The following is an 18,963-nucleotide window of genomic DNA, read 5'->3' on the forward strand; positions in this document are numbered from 1 at the left end:
GGGTGGAGGACCACCTGGGCCCCCACCCGCCCTCATCCCGCACCTGGCTCATGTCCCTTGGGTTCCCTTCTGCCCAGCTCAGTGGCCTTAAAGGGAGGAAGAAAGAGGAGGGGAAGGGGCTTCCTTCCCACAGCCCCGATCCCAGCCTGCCTGGGAAGGGGCAGTGTCTGGATCCTGTTAAGAGCAGGTAATAAAGGACCTAATTAATGAGAAGCATGTGGGGTGCATGGCTCAGCAGGGCAGGGACGGTACCTGGAGGGGCCCTGTCTAGCCCTGGCTCCTGACCACAGCACAGCCTGGCCGAGGTCCCCAGACCCAGACAGGCCTGGTTCCAGTGTCCCGCTTGCCACTTTGCTCATTCATTCCGTGAACATTTATTGAGTGCCTACTGAGGGCTTAGATGCTTAGATCCTAGGGAGACAGAACAGGGCGGGGCCCAGCCCAGCTCCCACATCTGCAAGGGATGGCAAGACATTCATCCTTCCTGAGCCTCAGTTCCCTCATCTGTAAAACGGAGAACAAGTAAGCTACCTCCCCTTAGGGTCATTACGAGAATTAAGTATGACTTGTGTAAAGTGTGCGTTGTGACGTTGGGCACAATGACCACTCGGGGAGTGTGAGCTGTGGGCAGTGGGTGGGCAGCGACAGGTCCCCCACCTGCCTGTGATGTCTGTACCAAGCAGGAGAGCGAAGAGCCTAATGAGAAAATAGAAAGGAGGCCACCGCCAAGAGGATGGGAGAGCCAGAGATGGCCTCTTGGGGGAACTTACATTTAAGCCAAAACCTGAAGAGCGCTTAGGAGTGGGCTTTCTCTGGCATGTGCAAAGGCCCTGATGTTCACAGCAGGGCGGGGCAGGGATGTTTTTCCCAGGCCGTAATGAGGTAGGGGCTGAACCATGGAGAGTTGCAGGGAGGAAAACTAGGCAGGGAGGAGGCTGTCAGGGGCAGGCAGGGGGCCGACCTTGCCCAGCCTTGGACCACGGAGGGCTCTAGTCATCCCGAGCAACAGGAAGTTGTTGAGGGTTTGAGGAGGGGGAGGGCAGGGATGCTGGTTTGTGACCTGGTGGTACCATGTTCTGGTTGTGCCACCATGGGCAGCCTCTCCACCTCCCAGGGAGGCCTTGAAGATCAGCAGAAGACAAAATTAGTTTCCTGCTGACAGGTATCTGTTGTTGGCTCAACAACGTTCCAGTGCTCTTTCAGGAACCGTGGGGGAGGGAGACCCCCAAGAGTGTGCCCAGGGGCCCTGCCTTCCTCCTGGGCTCTTGGGGGTTCTGCCCCAGCCTCAGGAATCCTGACCCCCAGACTGTCCTCCTAGGGTGTTTGGTTAGAAATCTGCAGTGTGGTTCGTGGGGCAGGCTGGGGCATCTGCCCAGTGGCTGGACCCTTTAGGCCAGGCGGGCTGTGTGGGGAGAAAACCAGGCAAGCCTCGAATGCTCCCAGAGAAAGAGAAGATGTGGGGCCAGTGTTCCTCAGGAGGCCCGCCAACCCCCAAACCTTAAACTTCTCTCCCACCCACTGGCCCACCCCCATCCTGCCCCAGTGGCCCTCTCCTCCCTCCTCCGTCCACCCGGCCCCTGGCACGGGAGGGTCTCTCCTCCCCCCAGCCACATCTGGTTCTTGTTAGGGTCTCCCAGGATGCCTGTGCCGAGGCCCCCCTATCCTGGGGGAGGTGGGCAGGAGGATTAGGGGTGATTAGGAACACTCCTGGCCAGGGGAGGAGGGGAAGGAGGGCCTGGCCTGTTATAGATAGCAGCACCATGACTCCGCCACCCCATCATTCACTGTAGATTCCAAGTTCAGTCTGTAAAACCTGCAGCTTCAGCAGCCGGGGGAGGGTGCGCTGCACTCCTGTGCCCTCTCCTTCTCTGTCTCTGTCTCCTGTGTTCCACCCTCCCTCAGGAGCCCCCCCACCCCCCCCATCAGGTGGAACAGCCCAGTAACCACCAACCACACCTTCCCACTTGTAGTCAGGCCCCAGCACCTGGGTTTGACTCCCCCTTGCTGTGTTGCCTTGGGCAGGAGACTTGACCTCTCTGCACAAAGGGAATGATGCTAATACCACCAAGCCTGCAGAGTGATTGGGAGGTAAACTCACGAAGCACTTAGAGTAGTGCAGGGCCTGGCAGGCAGGCAGGCAGGCAGACAGATGAGCGATCATTGTCACCATCATTGTCACTGGTACAGGTTGGGAAGATTGTCACACTACCCGAGGAGCCTTTGGGGTGCCGTGCATATAATAAGCTCCTGTGATTATTTATGTACTTGGCTCCAAAAGTGCTTGACACACAGTAGGCGCTCAATCAACGGGACCTTCGGTTAATAGGGAAGGATGGGCTGGGGGCCAGAGTGTAGATGGGGGTTCTAGAACTTCAGCATGCAGACTGGTCATTCCTGGCTTCAGAAGCTCCTCTGGCCCTGGCCACATAGGGCCCCGGACAGCCATTGGCCGTGCTCGGTGGGTGTCCCTTGTTCCCGGCCAGTGAGCCAGGGGTGGGGGAGCAGGAGGGCCTGTCCCAGGCAGCTCGTGACTCCTAGGAGGGCTTAGCCTTCATTAATCACCTAAGCGGGGCTCAGCATTCTTGAAATGCCGGCCAGGGCCGGGGAGGGGCCTGGGTGGGGGCTCCTGGGGACCCCAGGGCTCCAGGGACTGGGAAGTGAAGTCAGCTGCTCCATTTGCTGAGCACCCACTCTGTGCCAGGCACCTTGCATACCTTAACCTGTTTCATGCTCAAAACGAGACTGTAAAGTGTTAGCAGTTCATGTCCCCATTTTACTCATGAGGAGACTGAGGCACAGAGAGGGTGTGTGGCCTGCCCAGTGTCACACAGTAGGGAGTAGGTGAGCCAGTATTTATTCCTGGACCTTTTTGAGCTCTGCTCGCAGGCTTACCGGGGGAGGGAGCACAAGGTGCAGACCCCAGACTCGGGCTCCAGGGCCAGTGGGAGGGTGCCTTCTGCCTCAGTGGGGCTGGCCAGCCCTGGCCAGCAGTGTGGGTGGGGCCGTCCTCCATTATCAGAGTTGACGCATCTCTCACGTCAGCCCCCTTATCACCCCGCCCTCTGCCCCCCCCACAAGGTGACCCTGGGAGGGGAAAGGCCAGCGCCTCCCCCTCTCCTCCCCGCTGATGCCCAAGAGCACTGGGCCGCCTTTTCTGTGAGTCCCTCCCTTCCCTGGAGCTGGGGCCAACTAGGAGGGCCCAGGAGAGGGCGGGCGGAGGACCAGAGCCCAGTCCACCGTCATTTCACCGCTATGAAGTCAGGGTGAGCCCTTACCTCTCTGGGCCTCTCACCTTTGCAAAACGGGGGCTAAGCACCCAGCCCCATTACGGAATGATGGGCATATGCAATGAGAGTGAACTGGGCTGGGCACTCCTGTTTCTGATGCCTTCTCCCTCTGCAGCTGGGGTGTGGGGTGCAGGAGGCTCCCCCAGCCCATGGGCCCCCCCAGGATGTGTGGTCCAGCCCAACCAGGCCTCATGTTCCCAGGTGCCCAGCAGCTGGGCCATTGGAACTGACTACTGAACAGGGCGGGTCAGAGTCATCGGGAGTGGTGGGCATCCACTGAGCAGTCTTGCTTGGTCTTCATAGCACTCCATGAGACGGGGACAATTACCCCATTTTATATATGAGAGGAAGGGACTTGCTCATGTGAGGAAGCTAAAAAGGGGCCTGGAGGGAAGGAAGCTGCTTGTTTGTCCCAGATCTTTGCTGTGGTCCCCTCCCCTCCTTGGAGACTCCAGGTGGCCTTGTGGGCTGGCGGAGGTCAGTGCCTCCTAGGAGGGGTGTCCAATGGTGGACGATGAAGGGCTCTGCCCCACAGGGATGGGTACACAGATGGGGAGGGCACATGCTTTGGACAGCCTTGCCTGGGGACAGTTGGAGGGCTGAGCCCAGAGGCCTAGGAGTCTCGGGAAGTTGCACCAGTCCCTGAGCTCATATCTGCCCCTTCCCTGCAGGCCACGACATCAACGGTGCCCTGGAGCCCTCCAACATAGACACCAGCATCCTGGAGGAGTACATCAGCAAGGAGGATGCCTCCGACCTGTGAGTGGCCCCAGGACAGCCTCGCTCCGCCCCCAGGCCCTCTGGCCTCCACTTTTCACCTGGGAGGTGACAGGGCCCCACCTCTGAAAGCGGCCCCTGGTCCTTTCCCAGTGGCTGACTACTCTGCCATCTGCCCTTCCGGTGGGGCCCAGGGAGGGGCTGGGGTCCTGGCTGGCGCTGAGCTTCCCCCCTTCTCCGCAGCTGTTTCCCTGACATCTCTGCTTCAGCCAGTACCGCCTCCTACACCCACGGGCAGCCAGTGATCCCCGGCTCCAGCGGGGTCCACCACCTGAGCCCCCCTGGGGGTGGACCCTCCCCAGGGCGCCATGGCCCCCTTCCACCCCCGACCTACAGCACCCCGCTCAACTGCAACAACAACAATGGCATGGGCACCGCTCCCAAGCCCTTCCTGGGGGGCTCTGGGCCCCCCATCAAGGCAGAGCCCAAGGCTCCGTATGCCCCAGGGTGAGTGAGGGCAGGGAGCATGGTGGGCAGATTAGATACAAGGCCCAGTGGCAGGCAGGGCATGGGGCCAGTGCCTATGGACCTGGGAGGAGCTGGCCAAGGCCTGGCAGTGGTCATTGGGGTGCTTGGTGGGCAGGTAAGTTGGGGTAGGACTAGGGCCAGGCTGAGGAGGGACTTGTGGCCTTGTTCTGAGGCAGTGGGCAGCATGGGGGGTTCTGAGCAGGGGAGTGATGAGGGCTGACAGAAGTGCTAGAAAAACCTCTGAGCCCTAGCCGGTTTATTCAGTGGTTAGAACGTTGGCCCAGGAACTGAAGGGTCCCGGGGTCGATTCCAGCCAAGGCCACGTACCTCGGTTGCAGGCTCGATCCCCAGCCCCTGTTGGGGCGTTTGTGGGAGGCAACCAATTGGTGCGTCACTTTCACATCCATGTTTCTATCTCTCCCCCCCTTCCACTCTCTCTGAAAAAGCCATGGAAAAATATCCTCAGGTGAGGATTCAAAAGAAAGGAAAGAAAAAAGAAAAGAAAAACCTCTGAGAGCTGTGTGGAAAGGGGAGCTGTGTTCAGGAGGGGCTGGGACCAGAGGCCAGAACTGTTTACATTCACGGGACCACCTACACGAGTACACATCTACACACGCATACACCCCTATACACGTGTGCACATACCCAGGCGCGCAGACTCCCCTCACCGAGCCAGCTCCATCCACTCAGTCGTGCACTGAGCCACTATTTGCTGTGGCCGCAAGGAGTTGGCTGATGGTGCAGACGTGGTGCCTGATAGTCCACCCAAGACAGCCTCCCAGCTTCCATGATGAGTCCACATCAACAGCCTGACTCAAGGGCTCAGCCTGGGTCTGGCTGTGACCAAAGGTTCCAGGTGACCGCCAGCCAGCCCAGCCAGCTGCCCATGGACACATGCTCATGGGGAAAGTCTTTAGAGGGGCTCAGAGAAAGTTCTGGGTTCCCTAGCCGGGGACAGGGACCCGGTCTCTGAGAGAAAGACTAATTGAGTGCTGGGAGCATGACACCTGTCAGACAGCTCAGTAACCACCACCTCGGTCAGGGCCTCAGTGACTTCTCTGTAAAGCGAGCCCAAAACGCTTCCCCTCTAGGCACTGTGGAAATAAAGGGAGGCGGCGCTGGGGGGACTGAGCTGTCTCCTGGATTACAGGGCTTGGGCAGCAGAGGGGAGCTGGAGTGTCAGGGGTGAGCTGCTTGAGGCTGAGAGGCAGTCACGAAGCCACAGACCCCAAAGGGAAGGCAGGAGGGAGGAGAGCTTTGTGCCGGCTGGGTGCCCGCTGCTGGACCCCGTGCCTATGCTTGTGTGAGCACCTCAGCTGGCCCCTGTATCTGGCCTTTGAGGAGGGCTCCCCTGGTCCTCACAGCGGGATTCTAATGGCACAGGAGGTCATTTCCCAGAGAGGGAAGGGGCTTGTCCAGAGCCACACGGGGCCTCTGTGGCCTGGGCCTTCACTGCCCCACCCTTGCCTGGCCCTGCTCTAGATGGTAAACAAGACAGACAGGTCCCTCCAGCTGTGGATCCTGCAGTCTCGTTGGGGAGGAAGTTATCAATTAATAAATCACCACATGGAGGACTAGTGAGCACCTCAAGGAGTTGAAAGGAGAGAACACGAGGTCCTGTGGACTTGGGCATTTGATTGCAGGGATCGGAGTGTGTGAAAGACCTTGACAGACTAGAGAAACCCAAGGCCACTGTCAGGGAAGTGTAGGGAGCAGGCAGGAGATGACAGACAATGACAGACGTGGAGCTGGAGAGGCCTGGTCAGCAGTGAGGGCCACAGGGAGGGTTCAGTTCCCATCACTTCATACTTTTTCCAGCATCCTCACATAGCTGGTGGGGTTGGGGAGATGGCTTGTCTAGGGGAGCATGGGCACTCTGAGATCAGCTCTAGGCTGCATCCATGACGGCTGGGCACACAGTGGGAAGTCTCTCCAGACGTGGGGACCAAGGATGGCCAAAGAGTGGGTCCCCATGTGGCCACATTCTCCCCCTCACTGGACCAGTCGGGTTCCTGCGGGACGTGCTGGCCTCTCAGGGTTGAGTTTGTTCTTTTGCTTGAACCACTGATAAAAACAAAACCGGCAAGAAAAGAATAAACCGAGGCCCAGCCGAGCTGGCTCCCTGCCCAGTCCACACCTGCCCGTGGTGGGACGGTCCCCCTAGTGACCCATCCAGCCCCCTAGGACACTGTGTTTCCAGGAAATGGGGCTTCCGTGGGCATAGCAAGGGAAGAGCAGACTTGGGCCCTCAGACTGGGGACAGAGCCCTTGAATGCCTGTGGCATCATCAGGGACCCTGGTTACTGGCCCCCAAGTGCCCAGCAGGTCTGAGGGGATGCTGGGCAGGAGCCCAGGGCTCCCCCCCAACAACTGCCAGGCACCCCAAGGTGACTGGCACAGCGAAGTGCCCCACTGGTGGGAGTGAGGAGACCTCGATGCCTCCAGCTCTGGGGTGCCTGGAGCGCTGCCCCACAGAGGAGCTGCTCAGCCTGAAGGCAGCGTCTCAGCTGCCCTCCCAACAGCCCCCCCTCTCCCGCAGCACGCTGCCTGACTCTCCCCCAGACTCGGGCTCCGAGGCCTATTCCCCCCAGCAGGTGAATGGTGAGTCCAGCGGGCACGCCCTCCCCCTCTGGGGTTTGGGCAAGTGGTTGGGGCGGCCTTATCGGAGGGAGGGAGCACGGGAGGGAGGGGGCCCTCGCTGCCCAACAGGCCCAGATTATCGCTGGTCAAATACTCCCAGCGCTGGCTATTGTTTCCCCACTGGCGGGTGGGGAGCCTGGCCCTGCCCCTGAGCAAGTGTCCCTGCCGGCGATGCCACCCGCCTGCCTGCCGGCGCCATCATGGATGCGCCCTTCGGGGGTAAGTGGACGGCTGGGGAAGGCCCGGGCCGCAGCACAGGCCTCACCAGCTGCCAGGCCTGCCTCTACTTGGGGGGTGCTCAGGGGTGCTGTGGCCCCCAGGTGGCCAAGAGCAGAAGGATCACGGGCAGCAGTCTCCCCACAGCCAGAGAGGGGTCAAGAGTTCTGTTTATCTTACCAAAACCATCTCTGGAATGCCTCCTGGGGAACAAAGGGAGCGGGGCCTCCCCCCTCAGGCTGGGGGGCTGGCCCCTGGGAGCCTGGTAGAGGGGCTGCCGGAGGGAGGGTGCTGCCACTGGACTGCACTGGGGGTCTCAGGAGACTCCTTCCTGAGGCCCAGGGGAGGATCAGCCCTGAGAGGAGCTTCGGAGAATCTGGGGATGTGGGACCTGCCCCGGGGAGCAGCTTCCCAGCCCAGCCAGGGGAAGGAACAGGCTAAAATGGGGCAAAAGGCTGCCCACCCCCTGGACCGAGGCTCGCCTCCCTGCCCAGGCCTCTAGGCTGCCCAACCCTCCTCCCACATGGGGTTGGTGGGAGGGCAGCTCCCAGGCTTGGCCCAGGAGGGTGGGAATCAGGAGACCCTGCAGAGGTGGGCCACGGGAGAGCTGGTGCCCAGGGCAGTCTCTGATGCCTACTCCCCTTCTCTCCCACAGACCCCCACCTCCTGCGCACCATAACCCCTGAGACCCTGTGCCACGTGGGAGGGCCCTCCCGCCTGGAGCACCTGCCCCCACCCCCAGCTCACCTGCCAGGCCCCCCGCCGCCCCCGCCACCCCCACCTCACTACCCCGTCCTACAGCGGGACCTGTACATGAAGGCGGAGCCCCCGATGCCCCCCTACGCTGCCATGGGGCAGGGGCTGGTGCCCGCCGACCTGCACCACACCCAGCAGTCCCAGATGCTGCACCAGCTGCTGCAGCAACATGGAGCTGAGTAAGGCTGGGCAGCGCCCCAGGGTGGGAAGATGAGGTGGGGGGTCAGGGACCGGCAGGCAGGACAGGTGGAGGTGGGGACAGGGATGAACCCAGGAAGGGCAAGAGGCTCTGACCCCAGGACATGGGGTCAGCATATGTCCTCATGTGCCCAGCAGGGCAGCAGGTATTTCCAGCATGGCCAAGTGCTTGGCGGACATGGCCACCCCCGTGGCCCACATGGGTAACCTGGGGCTCCAAGAAGGGGAAATGCTTGCCCAGGTCATGGAGCCGGGAAGGCCAGTATCAAGATTTGAACCTGGCTGTGCTGTTACCCCAACACCAGCGACTTTCCAGCCATTTCATGGCATCCTCAGTTTTTGAGGAGGTACCAGGTGTAGATCCAAGGTCCCCGGTTTGACCCCAACCTACAGAATTGTCTTTTTATGTTCTACACACTGAGATTTCATGAAAGATGTAGTTCAAGGAAACATTCCACTGCCAAAACTTTTTGTCAACCAGAAGAAAAGGGGTGCTGTGCAGGCCCCCAAATCTTCAGCCCCCAGGCCCTCTGTGGCTTGTTTCTAACCTCGGAGGCTGCTCTCCAGAGAGCCTTCACTATAGAGGGTGACACTGAGAGTGGCAGCACAGGGAAGGGACGGACTTCTTCACTCCGCCAACAGTTCTGAGCACTCTGTGTGCCAGGCCCCTTGTCAGGTGTGATGGGGACACACAGACAAGTCAGGTGTGGCTCCTGCCCTCCTGGATTCCACAGTTTGGGGGTAGGGCAGAGTGACAGAAACAGGGAATGACAACACAGAGTGATGGGGGAGCTCTGAGGAGGCAAAGCACATGGGCTTCCTGGAGGAGGTGTTCTCCAGGCTGGGTATATCCTCCAGCAGCAGGGTGGAGAGGGGAGGGTGGGTACTGCCCAGGGGAAGGGGGCTCAAAGGGAGCCAGCCCCCCATGGCGCACATCTCTGACTTTCCAGGCTCCCCACACACCCCTCTAAGAAGAGGAAACACTCCGAATCGCCCCCCAACACCCTCAATGCCCAGATGCTGAATGGAATGATCAAACAGGAGCCTGGGACCGTGACAGCCCTGCCTACGCACCCCCCTCGAGCCCCTTCTCCACCCTGGCCTCCCCAGGGCCCACTCTCACCAGGCCCTGGCTCCTTGCCCCTCAGCATCGCCCGGGTCCAGACACCGCCTTGGCACCCGCCAGGTGCACCCTCACCAGGTACATAGCTGGCCTGCTGGACCCTGCAGGGGGCGGACCCTTCAAGTTGGGGAGGGGAGCCCAGGGCCCACATAGACATTCCCACCCTGCAGGACTCCTGCAGGACAATGACAGCCTCAGTGGCTCCTACCTGGACCCCAACTACCAGTCCATCAAGTGGCAACCGCATCAGCAGAACAAGTGGGCGACACTGTACGATGCAAACTACAAGGAGCTGTGAGTGACCTGTGCTGCTCCCCACCCTCCTGGCCACCCCAGCTGGACCCCCAACCCTGGCATCGTGGTCCTAGGGCAGGGCCTGAGAGCACACTGGGTACCAAATGGCCCATTTTAGAGAGGAGTAGAGGGCTCAGGACAGAGCTAGGACTGGTGCTCAGGGTTCCTGATCCTGGGCCAGCTTGAGGCCTGCTTAAGAAGGTGGTGTCTGCCAGGGAGGGGCCCACGGGGGAGTCGGTGTTTTCTGGCTCCTCCCCCCCCACCCCTGGCCTCCTCCACCTCCTCCTGCATTCCAGGAAGGTAGCAGGAAGCTGAGTGTTAGCAAGGCCCTTCCAGCAGACCCTCCCTGGAGGAGAGGGCGGGGTGGGGAGGACTGGGTCGGAGGCTGCCTGGCATTCCTAGCCCTTCCTCACTGCCCACCTGGATTCAGTTTCCAGGCCTGGCCAGGAGCACTATGGGACCACTCCCCTGGCTCCTGCGGAAGGCCAGTTGGAGCTGAGAGTGTGGCTCCCCCCAACTCACCTTGGACATTGCCAGGCCTGGGCAGGGTGGCTGTACTTGGGCCCTCTCACAGCCAAGACCAGCCTCCTGGAGTCGGGCACCTGGGCTTTGTGGGACTCTTAGCCAGAAGCCCTCAAGGCTAGGGGTGTCCAGCTGCTCCGGTGGCTGAAGGGTCCCTTGAGGCCCTGCCAGGGTTGAGGGGAGGTCTTTGGGGGTCCAACCCCTATGGCCTGGTGAGGAACCCGCACTCCTACTTCTTGGGCCAGCCCTGCCACCCCAGGCCTCAAGGACAAGAAGCTGGCGGCTGAGGCCCCCAGTGTGGCCCAGGCACTTCCTGGGTGTTTCTGTGGCGCAGGCAGGTGGGTGGTGCCCCGAGAGGGAGAAGTAGTAAGCCCTGGGCCTTCCTGTAGACATTAGCGAGGCCCAAAGTCCTTTTCCCACAGTTTGGAAACTTGGTCCCTGCGCAGCTTCCTCCAGGCAGGCACTGGGCACTGGGAGCACGGCTTGTGCCTGGGAACCTGGGTGAGGGTGGGCCACCTGGAGGTCCCCCAAAGTGCTGTTGATGGGCAAACTGAGGCTGAGTACAGCTGCCCAGAGTGCTCCTGTCCCCACCGAGGGCATACAGAAGTCAGAATGAGGATTTTGGGGGGTTTGAGGGAGCCTGTGGGCAGGGCCAGCTCGGTGCTGGCGCCTGGTTCCACCGTTTCCATGGCAACCAGCTGTCAGGCGCAGTGAGGCTCTGCAGACCATCCCCTCTAACCCCATCTCCCATGAGGGCGGGGGCTTCAGGAAGTGTTCTGGAAAGGAGTCAAGTGTGGTGAGGGGCCATCAAAGCCCCCCCTCAGGAGTTCTCTCCCATGTGGTGGGCCTCGGATCTCCTGCTCTGTTTCCCCCATCCCCAGGGCAGGGTGGTTGGTCCCAGGCATGTGGAGGGAAGAATAGTGACTGAGGAGGTGGCATACCTGAGCCCCAAACCTTCGGGGACTCAGTTTCCATTTCTGAGAAGTGGGGGCAGCCCCACGATCGGGGGTTTGGGGTAGGAAACTTGTACGCAGACATTGGGAAGCCGACATTCCAGGCCTGGCTTTGGGGCCTCCTCTGCCTCCAGGCCCATGCTCACCTACCGCGTGGACGCCGACAAAGGCTTCAACTTCTCGGTGGGTGACGACGCGTTCGTGTGCCAGAAGAAGAACCACTTCCAGGTGACGGTGTACATCGGCATGCTGGGCGAGCCCAAGTACGTGAAGACGCCCGAAGGTCTCAAGCCCCTCGACTGCTTCTACCTGAAGCTGCACGGAGTGAAGGCAGGTTGGGGACAGCAAGCAGGGGCAGCAGGGGCCAGGAAGGCTCAGGGAGGAAACTCCTCTTGGCTACGTCCACCCCTGCTACCCACCCTCCGTCTTTTCTCCCCTTGACTGTCGGGCTCCTTGCTTCTGTCTCCACCCTGACCCCAAGTCTCTATCCCCAGCCAAGACCCCCTCTCCTGACCGCTCCATCAGCCCCCTCAGCTTCACATCCCAAAGTGAACTCCCTGTGAACTTGCCCCTTCTCAGGGCTCCCTTCTCAGGAGTGGGGCTCCAGGGCCTGGGTCACTCAGGCCATAAATCTGGGGCCTACCTGCCAACCTTGTCATGCACCAGGCCCTGATGTACCCTCTCCTTGGACAAGGCCATCCCCTCTCCTCGTTTGAATGTCCACAGCAGCCTCCACTCTGGCTCCTAACTCAAGCTCCACCTGAGACCCCGGCGGGCATGACATTCCCCATTCTTCCACCGCCCCCAGTACCCTCCTAGCAAAGCCCCAACTTCTGAGCTTAGCTCACAAAGGCCTTTGGGGTTCAGCCCTGCCATTTGCTGTGCCCCAAACCACTGTACCTATCCACAGCCCCTGCCCTCCCTTAGCGGTTCCCTTTCCCTGGGACATCCTCCCAACCCCCACTCCATCCCTCCTCACCTGGCTGACTGCTCCTTGACCTTCACCTTCTACTGGGCTACAGTCCTTGGGGACACCTGCTCTGAGGCCCGTCTTGACCTAGAGGCCCCACCCCTGTAGACCCTCCCACTCCACCCCCACCCCCCACCCCGCAGCACAACCTTAGTGGACAATGATTTTAAGTCCGAGAGTTCCCTGGGGGTGTGGCAGGGTATGTCTCCTTCAGTGTGGTGTGGAGAGGTTGAGGGGACATGTGTGGGGGCTGGAGTGAGTGCATGTTTGTAGAGGCCAGTTTGGGATGTCACTCAGGCTGGGGGAGTGTGGGTGTGGATTGAGGTCTGTGAGGGCGATGTGGAGTGTGTATGCTCGGGTGTGCACGCACAGGTGGGTGCAGGGTGTGGGTATGCAGCTGTGGGGGGGGTGACTGTGTAGGAGAGGGCACCTGAGTTTATGGGGAAGCAAGGCTGAGGGGAGGGTGGTGCCTCTGTTTCCGCATGAGCTCCAGATGGGCCAGGCCTGGGCTGAGAGGCTGAAGGGAGCCAGAACCAGGTGGGTACCAGGCCCTGAGGTGCCATTGGGCTCTGCTCCTCCCCCAGCTAGAGGCCTTGAACCAGTCCATCAACATCGAGCAGTCTCAGTCAGATCGAAGCAAGCGGCCCTTCAACCCTGTCACGTGAGTATCTGACCCCTTGGGGGTGGCATCTGGGAGGGCTGACCCACAAGCTGGCCTGGAAGCTGAAGGGGGCTAGGCAGGCACCCACAATGTCCACCTCCCTCACCTGGGTGCCCCCCTGTGGCCCGGCTCTCCACATTCCCCGTGCCTGCCCCCTGAGTTTCCTGTCCCCTCCTCTGCAGGGTCAGTCTGCCGCCTGAGCAGGTCACAAAGGTGACTGTGGGGCGGTTGCACTTCAGTGAGACCACCGCCAACAACATGCGCAAGAAGGGCAAGCCCAATCCTGACCAGAGGTGAGCAGGCTAGACCCCTGTCCCAGAGTAACACCATTTCGGAGGAGGAGGGCCAGGAATTTGCCACCCCGTGTGACACGCCAGGCAGAGTCCCACAGACTAACCCATTTTACAGATGAGGGACCTGAAAGTCAGGGCCCTTAATTGACTAAGGATGGGAGAGAGAAGCTGGCTTCTGGATGAAGGAACCGCTCTGTGCTGCCTAGCTGCGGCCCTGGGGAAATTCTGCCCCCTAGTGGAGACTCAGGTTCCTCCTCTGTAGTACCGGGTGTTCACGCCCACTGCCTGGGCTGCAGGAGCCTGGGGGAGATGTCTGAGGGGGCAGTTTTGTGCACTGTGCATCTGACCTGGGTAGGATGGCAGGGGCTGGGGGGTGGGCAGAGGCAGGTGGAGCAGGACCCTGGGTGCCTCTAAGACCCCTGTGTGCCCCAGGTACTTCATGCTGGTGGTGGCCCTCCAAGCCCATGCACAGAATCAGAATTACACGCTGGCTGCCCAGATCTCAGAACGGATCATCGTGCGGGTGAGGATACCTCCCCTAGGGTCTTGAGAGTCCTCCCCAGAGCTGGGAGAAAAACACCCAGGAGAAATATCGGGGTACTTGGGTGTTGGGCTGTGTGCTTGCTGATCCTGCTGGGCACTGGCTGTGTGGCCTTGGGAAAGCCTCCGCCCTCTCTGAGCCTCAGTGTCTCCTAAAGGGTTGAGGTGGACAGGACCTGGGAGCTTTCTGAAATCCCACAAGTGAAAATTGCCACATGGGAGGGGCAGTTTAAGTTGGGTATGGTGGGGTGAGGAGCCCTGGCTGGAGCTGGAGGGGCGGCTGTGGGGTTTCCCCCTTCCCCAGGGGACTGCAGGTCTCCCATCCCCCAGGACTGATCCATCCAACCCCAACTCGTGCTAGGCCTCCAACCCAGGCCAGTTTGAGAGTGACAGCGATGTGCTGTGGCAGCGGGCACAGGTGCCCGACACAGTCTTCCACCATGGCCGTGTGGGCATCAACACGGACCGTCCAGATGAGGCGCTGGTCGTGCACGGCAACGTCAAGGTCATGGGCTCACTCATGCACCCCTCGGACCTTCGGGCCAAGGAGCACGTGCAGGAGGTGGGGACAAGGCTGTGGGTGGGGGCAACTGAGCTACCAGGGGCAGGGGGAGGAGGAGGGGGATGGAGGAGGGGGAGGCTGAGCCTGGATCTCTGGATCAGGGCATCCTGGTAGCAGGATCTCCCCTCCACCCTGCAGCCTCTGGGCTGCTGCCCTCTTGGGCTCCGGGGCGCTCCGGACGGCCAGAAGGGGAGGGTGAGGCTCATGGGTGGCTCCCACGCAGGTGGACACCACGGAGCAGCTGAAGAGGATCTCTCGCATGCGGCTGGTGCACTACCGATACAAGCCGGAGTTTGCCACCACTGCTGGCATCGAGGCCTCAGCGCCGGAGACGGGTTAGGACCAGCCTGCGCTACTGGGGCTGGAGTCCGGGAACCCAGTAACCCTGCCCTGGTCCTCTGGCAGTGCTGTCCCTGTCCTCTAGAAACCCCCCTGCCCTGAACTCTCCCCCTTGCCTCCTGGAACTCCAGCCCCCCCAACCCTGCCCTCTAGAAACCCCGCCCTTAAGTCCCTGGGAAATCATGCCAAGCCAGGTCCCGGGTACCTCAGTCCTTGACACTGGAAGTCCGGGAATCGTGCCCAGGGACCCTCACCCCTCTGTCCCTGGATGAGTCCTGCCTTCATCTTCCTGGATCCCTGACCCTCTTCCCCTGGGACTCTTATTCCCAGGAATCCCCTTCCCCCAGCCAAGGCAGTCCTACACCTTTACCCCTGAACTGTGACCCTGTGGACACTTGTGTCCGTGGAGCCCCCTGCTTCAGGGCTCCGTGGAACTGAAATCTCTAGCATCCAGAACTTCGCCCTCTCCAGCCCCTGCCCCTCCTTTCTTTAGGTGCTGAGGGTGGTCAGTCCCCCTTCCACACACACTTGGCTTGTCCCTCCCCAGGTGTCATCGCCCAGGAGGTGAAGGAGATCCTGCCTGAGGCCGTGAAGGACACTGGAGATGTGGTCTTTGCCAATGGAAAGACCATCGAGAACTTCCTGGTGGTAAACAAGGTCTGTGGCCGGGGGTGGGGGGGTGGAGGGGGAAAACTGGTGGGAGCTGGGTTGGGGGGGCAGCTGGAGGGCAGCCACCCTCCAAGGAGACTGGGCACTGAAGCACAACGGGCGGGAGCAGCCCAGCCTTCTCTCATGCCCTTCAGGGTGCCCACCCACCCCACAGGGAAAGGGTGAGCTTCAAGGGCAGGTGGGCACTTGGCCACTCTATGGCTGCGTGATAAGGGCAAGAGGATCCTTACTGAGGGTCATTGTCCTCCCCTGCAGAAGGAGGGTGACAGTAGGAACCGCTGAGACATTCTCATGTGGCTATTGCAAAGCTTAACCACGTGGTTTATCGTGAGGATGGTGTTTGTAACTTATCTGGCTTGAGGCTGGGCTCCAAGGAGCATGTAATGTGTTTTGGCCTCTGCTGAATAGTGAAGAGCTGAAGTGTGAGACACCCTGTCCCTGAGAGCGGGAGATGGGAGCGTGAGCCTCTAGGAGACAGGGCATTCTGATGAGGTGGAAAGAACTGTTCAGGCCGGCGGGAGGGCCTGAGCAAAGGTGTGGGGGTGGGGAGGCTGTTGGGAGGCAGGAACAGGAGCTGTGGGACCTAGACGGGACTGGAGGAGAGGCTGGGCTTGAGGAGAGGCTGGCCGTGGGCAGGGAGGCTTGGAGGGGCTCCCTTCCCACTCCCCGACGGGCTTATAGCCTGGGGCTCCTGGGTGTGGACAGTGCCCTCAACACTGGCCTGTTGCGTGCATCAGGAGCGCATCTTCATGGAGAATGTGGGTGCCGTGAAGGAGCTGTGCAAGCTGACTGACAACCTGGAGACGCGCATCGATGAGCTGGAGCGCTGGAGCCACAAGCTGGCCAAACTGAGGCGCCTGGACAGCCTCAAGTCCACCGGCAGCTCGGGCGCCTTCAGGTGGGGGCGCGGAGCGGGGCGGGGGAGGGAGGGCCTGCTTCCCAGAGGCACCTCTGACCCTGACCCTCTCGCTGCAGCCACACAGGGAGCCAGTTCAGCCGGGCCGGCAGCGTCCCCCTCAAGAAGAGGCCCCCCAAGGTGGCCAGCAAGGTAAGGGTGAGCAGGGGTGGGAGGTAGGTTGGGGCATCCTCCATGGCTTTCCTTCCCAGCTTGCACCTCTCGGGGTTCACTGACTCCGAGTGCTCCCCTTCCTGCCCTGCCCCTCTAGCCCTCCCAGCCATGTTTTCCCTTCCCCTCCCGCTGCCCGCCTCGGGAATGAGCCCACCTCCAGCAAAACCCCAATGGGTAAGACCATGGGCGCCCTAATCCGGGCCTTTCTGCTTCTTCCCTTTTCTCCTTGGTCTTCAGCCATCATCTGTGGTCCCAGACCAGGCCTGCATCAGCCAGCGCTTCCTGCAGGGAACCATCATTGCCCTGGTGGTGGTCATGGCCTTCAGGTGACTGGGCCCGCAGGCTCTGGGGTGGCTGGCTAGGGGACTTGAGCTGCCCACGGGCCCGGGCTTGAGGGAGAGGAAGAGCTGGCCTAGGAGAGCCCCTGAGGTCTTAGGGAAGGAGATGGGCTGCCTCATTCTGTGCCTTCCCCCTGGGGCTGGGAGACCGGTTATAGGCATCACCTGGGAGCCCAGGCCCTGCCCTAGAGAGAGGGCACTGGACGTGGCTCCAGCTCTAACCACGGCCCTTTTCTGTGGCTCCCAGCGTGGTGTCCATGTCCACACTGTACGTGCTGAGCCTGCGCACCGAGGAGGACCTGGTAGAAACTGATGGGTATGTCTCTCGAGGCCTGACTGCCCGCTGAGCCGCCAGGTCCGGCGGGGCTTTGGTGGGCAGGCCAGGGTCAGAGGAGCCATGGAGGCTGTCCCCTCTAAAGGGGGTTCCACCTGAGGCTCTCAGCTTATGGGGGGGTTGTGGGGATTGATGGGAGGGTCTCCCTGGAGAGGAGGCAGCTGTTTTCCAGTCCCTGCAGAAGCTGGTGTTTCTCTCTGGCCTACTGAGTGCTCCTACAGGCAGCTGGGCCTCTGAGAGTCAAGGGCATCTGAGGGGTCCAGGTTGGACTGTGGATGGAGAGGAGGGCCTTGGGCTCTGTCTGCCCACTGTCACCCTCGGCCTCTGGGGCCATCTCTGACTATGTCTTCTCTCTCCTCCCCTGTGCCTGTCTCCCCCTTTTCCTCTCTGCCGTCCCTTAGCTCTTTTGCCGTGTCTACTTCCTGTCTTCTGGCCCTGCTCCGGCCCCAGCACCCTGGGGGGAGTGAGGCCATGTGCCCATGGTACGTGTCTGGATCAAGCCCCTCCCTCCTGCCTCTGGCTCCTGCTGCCCTCTTCCTGCCTCCTTTCCACCTTCCCCTCCACCTCCTCCTGCCCTTCCTGCTTCTCTGGGATTCCCAGGCTCCCTGCTCAGGCTCTTCCAATCCTCCTGAGCTCAGCCCACCCTTCCCCAGCAGGTCCAGCCAGAGCTTTGGGACCACTCAGCTCCGACAGTCCCCTGTGACCACTGGGCTGCCAGGCACACAGCCCTCTTTGCTGCTGGGTGCGTGCCTGGGGTGGGTGTGGAGGGATGGGATTGGGGAGAAGGGGGAGAGGTGGCTGTGTTGTGGGTGGGGGGCTCTGCTACCCCCTCCGGCTCATACAGCCCCTGGCTTCCTCAGTTACCACCAGCCTGACCAGCTCAGCCCCGGGACCAGCCATCCGCACCTTAGACCTGTGCTCCAGCCACCCCTGCCCTGTCATCTGCTGCTCTTCACCCACTCCAAGCCCCACCACTGACCCTAGTCTTGGCCCCAGCTTTAACCCCAGCCATGGTCTCAGCCCCAGTCCCAGCCCCTCCACTAACCACTCAGGTATGGCTATTTTGGGGCCTGGGTTGGGGTTGGTTGTTTTTTTTAACCTGAGTCCAGAGGAAGACCCCAAAGACTCATTAGTGGGAAGGTCTCCTGGAGCCTAGAATAAGGCTCTGGAAAAGATTGGGGGCCCTCTTGGGGGAACCAAGAAACAGATGGGGGTCACCCAGAGTCCAGTGGGGCCCTGGAAACAGCTGGGCAGGAGGCAGCCAGTTCCCTCTTCTCAGCCTATCCCTGGTTCTATCCACAGACTCCAGCCAGATGGCCTTGCTGCCAGTCACCAACATCAGAGCCAAGTCCTGGGGCCTGTCAGCCAATGGCATTGGCCACTTCAAGCATTCAAAGAGCTTGGAGCCTGTGGCCAGTCCTTCAGTCCCCTTCCCTGGGGAGCAGGGCAAAACCAAGAATGGCCCCAGCCTCCGAATCCATGGCCGGGCTCGCCGAGGGGCCCCCCAGCCTGGCCTGGGCCCTGCCCAGCCCACTCAGACCTGGGACCATCCAGGTACTTGTCCTGCCCCCCTACACCTCTCAGCCCAGCGCAGCCCAGCCAGGCTCACTGGCCAGAGCCCATTTCAGCCCAGTCCCCTGAGTGCCTGGGTGCAGAACTCTATCAGCACACACTTGCTGAGCATGACTAAGAAACTAGGAGTCAGGCCAGGAACCTTGCACAGATAGCCCATTTAATCTTCACAACGCTCCTGCAGGAAAGGAATGGTCCCCATTCAGATGAGGAAACAGACCTAGACAAATGAAGTGACTTGTTGAGGGTTGAATAGCCCATCGGTGGCACAGCTGAACCTGACACCAAGTCTGTCTGACTCCAGTGCCTGGCTCTTCTGTTTTTCCAAACCTTAAACCCTTGATTTAACAAAGCTGGAGAAACCTTTCTGGCAGAGGCTTTC

General features: G+C 60.9%; 1 protein-coding gene across 10 annotated transcripts in view; it reads left to right on the forward strand.

Annotated features, from left to right (window-relative positions):
* MYRF (myelin regulatory factor) overlaps window positions 1–18,963 on the forward strand; it is a 33,680-nt gene that overhangs the window by 8,351 nt on the left and 6,366 nt on the right. For 4 of the 10 annotated variants that reach the window (XR_014000082.1, XM_081155596.1, XM_081155601.1 and 1 more), the window contains exons 2-22: window positions 3,959–4,046; window positions 4,248–4,511; window positions 7,072–7,133; window positions 8,044–8,323; window positions 9,293–9,543; window positions 9,636–9,759; window positions 11,369–11,568; window positions 12,793–12,865; window positions 13,048–13,158; window positions 13,591–13,681; window positions 14,060–14,260; window positions 14,484–14,595; window positions 15,147–15,256; window positions 16,006–16,166; window positions 16,244–16,316; window positions 16,575–16,663; window positions 16,923–16,991; window positions 17,411–17,491; window positions 17,663–17,751; window positions 17,870–18,061; window positions 18,312–18,563. Coding sequence is in view for 9 of the 10 variants with exons in the window: in XM_081155596.1 (XP_081011722.1) it covers window positions 3,959–4,046; window positions 4,248–4,511; window positions 7,072–7,133; window positions 8,044–8,323; window positions 9,293–9,543; window positions 9,636–9,759; window positions 11,369–11,568; window positions 12,793–12,865; window positions 13,048–13,158; window positions 13,591–13,681; window positions 14,060–14,260; window positions 14,484–14,595; window positions 15,147–15,256; window positions 16,006–16,166; window positions 16,244–16,316; window positions 16,575–16,663; window positions 16,923–16,991; window positions 17,411–17,491; window positions 17,663–17,751; window positions 17,870–18,061; window positions 18,312–18,563 (2,973 nt within the window). In the remaining variant the exon portion in view is untranslated. The remainder of the gene's footprint in view (window positions 1–3,958; window positions 4,047–4,247; window positions 4,512–7,071; window positions 7,134–8,043; window positions 8,324–9,292; window positions 9,544–9,635; window positions 9,760–11,368; window positions 11,569–12,792; window positions 12,866–13,047; window positions 13,159–13,590; window positions 13,682–14,059; window positions 14,261–14,483; window positions 14,596–15,146; window positions 15,257–16,005; window positions 16,167–16,243; window positions 16,317–16,574; window positions 16,664–16,922; window positions 16,992–17,410; window positions 17,492–17,662; window positions 17,752–17,869; window positions 18,062–18,311; window positions 18,564–18,963) is intronic. The other 6 variants (XM_081155598.1, XM_081155600.1, XM_081155602.1 and 3 more) reach the window with 4 other exon arrangements.

The sequence above is a fragment of the Miniopterus schreibersii genome (genome assembly GCF_964146895.1).
Source record: "Miniopterus schreibersii genome assembly, chromosome: 12".
Classification (NCBI taxonomy): domain Eukaryota; kingdom Metazoa; phylum Chordata; class Mammalia; order Chiroptera; family Miniopteridae; genus Miniopterus; species Miniopterus schreibersii.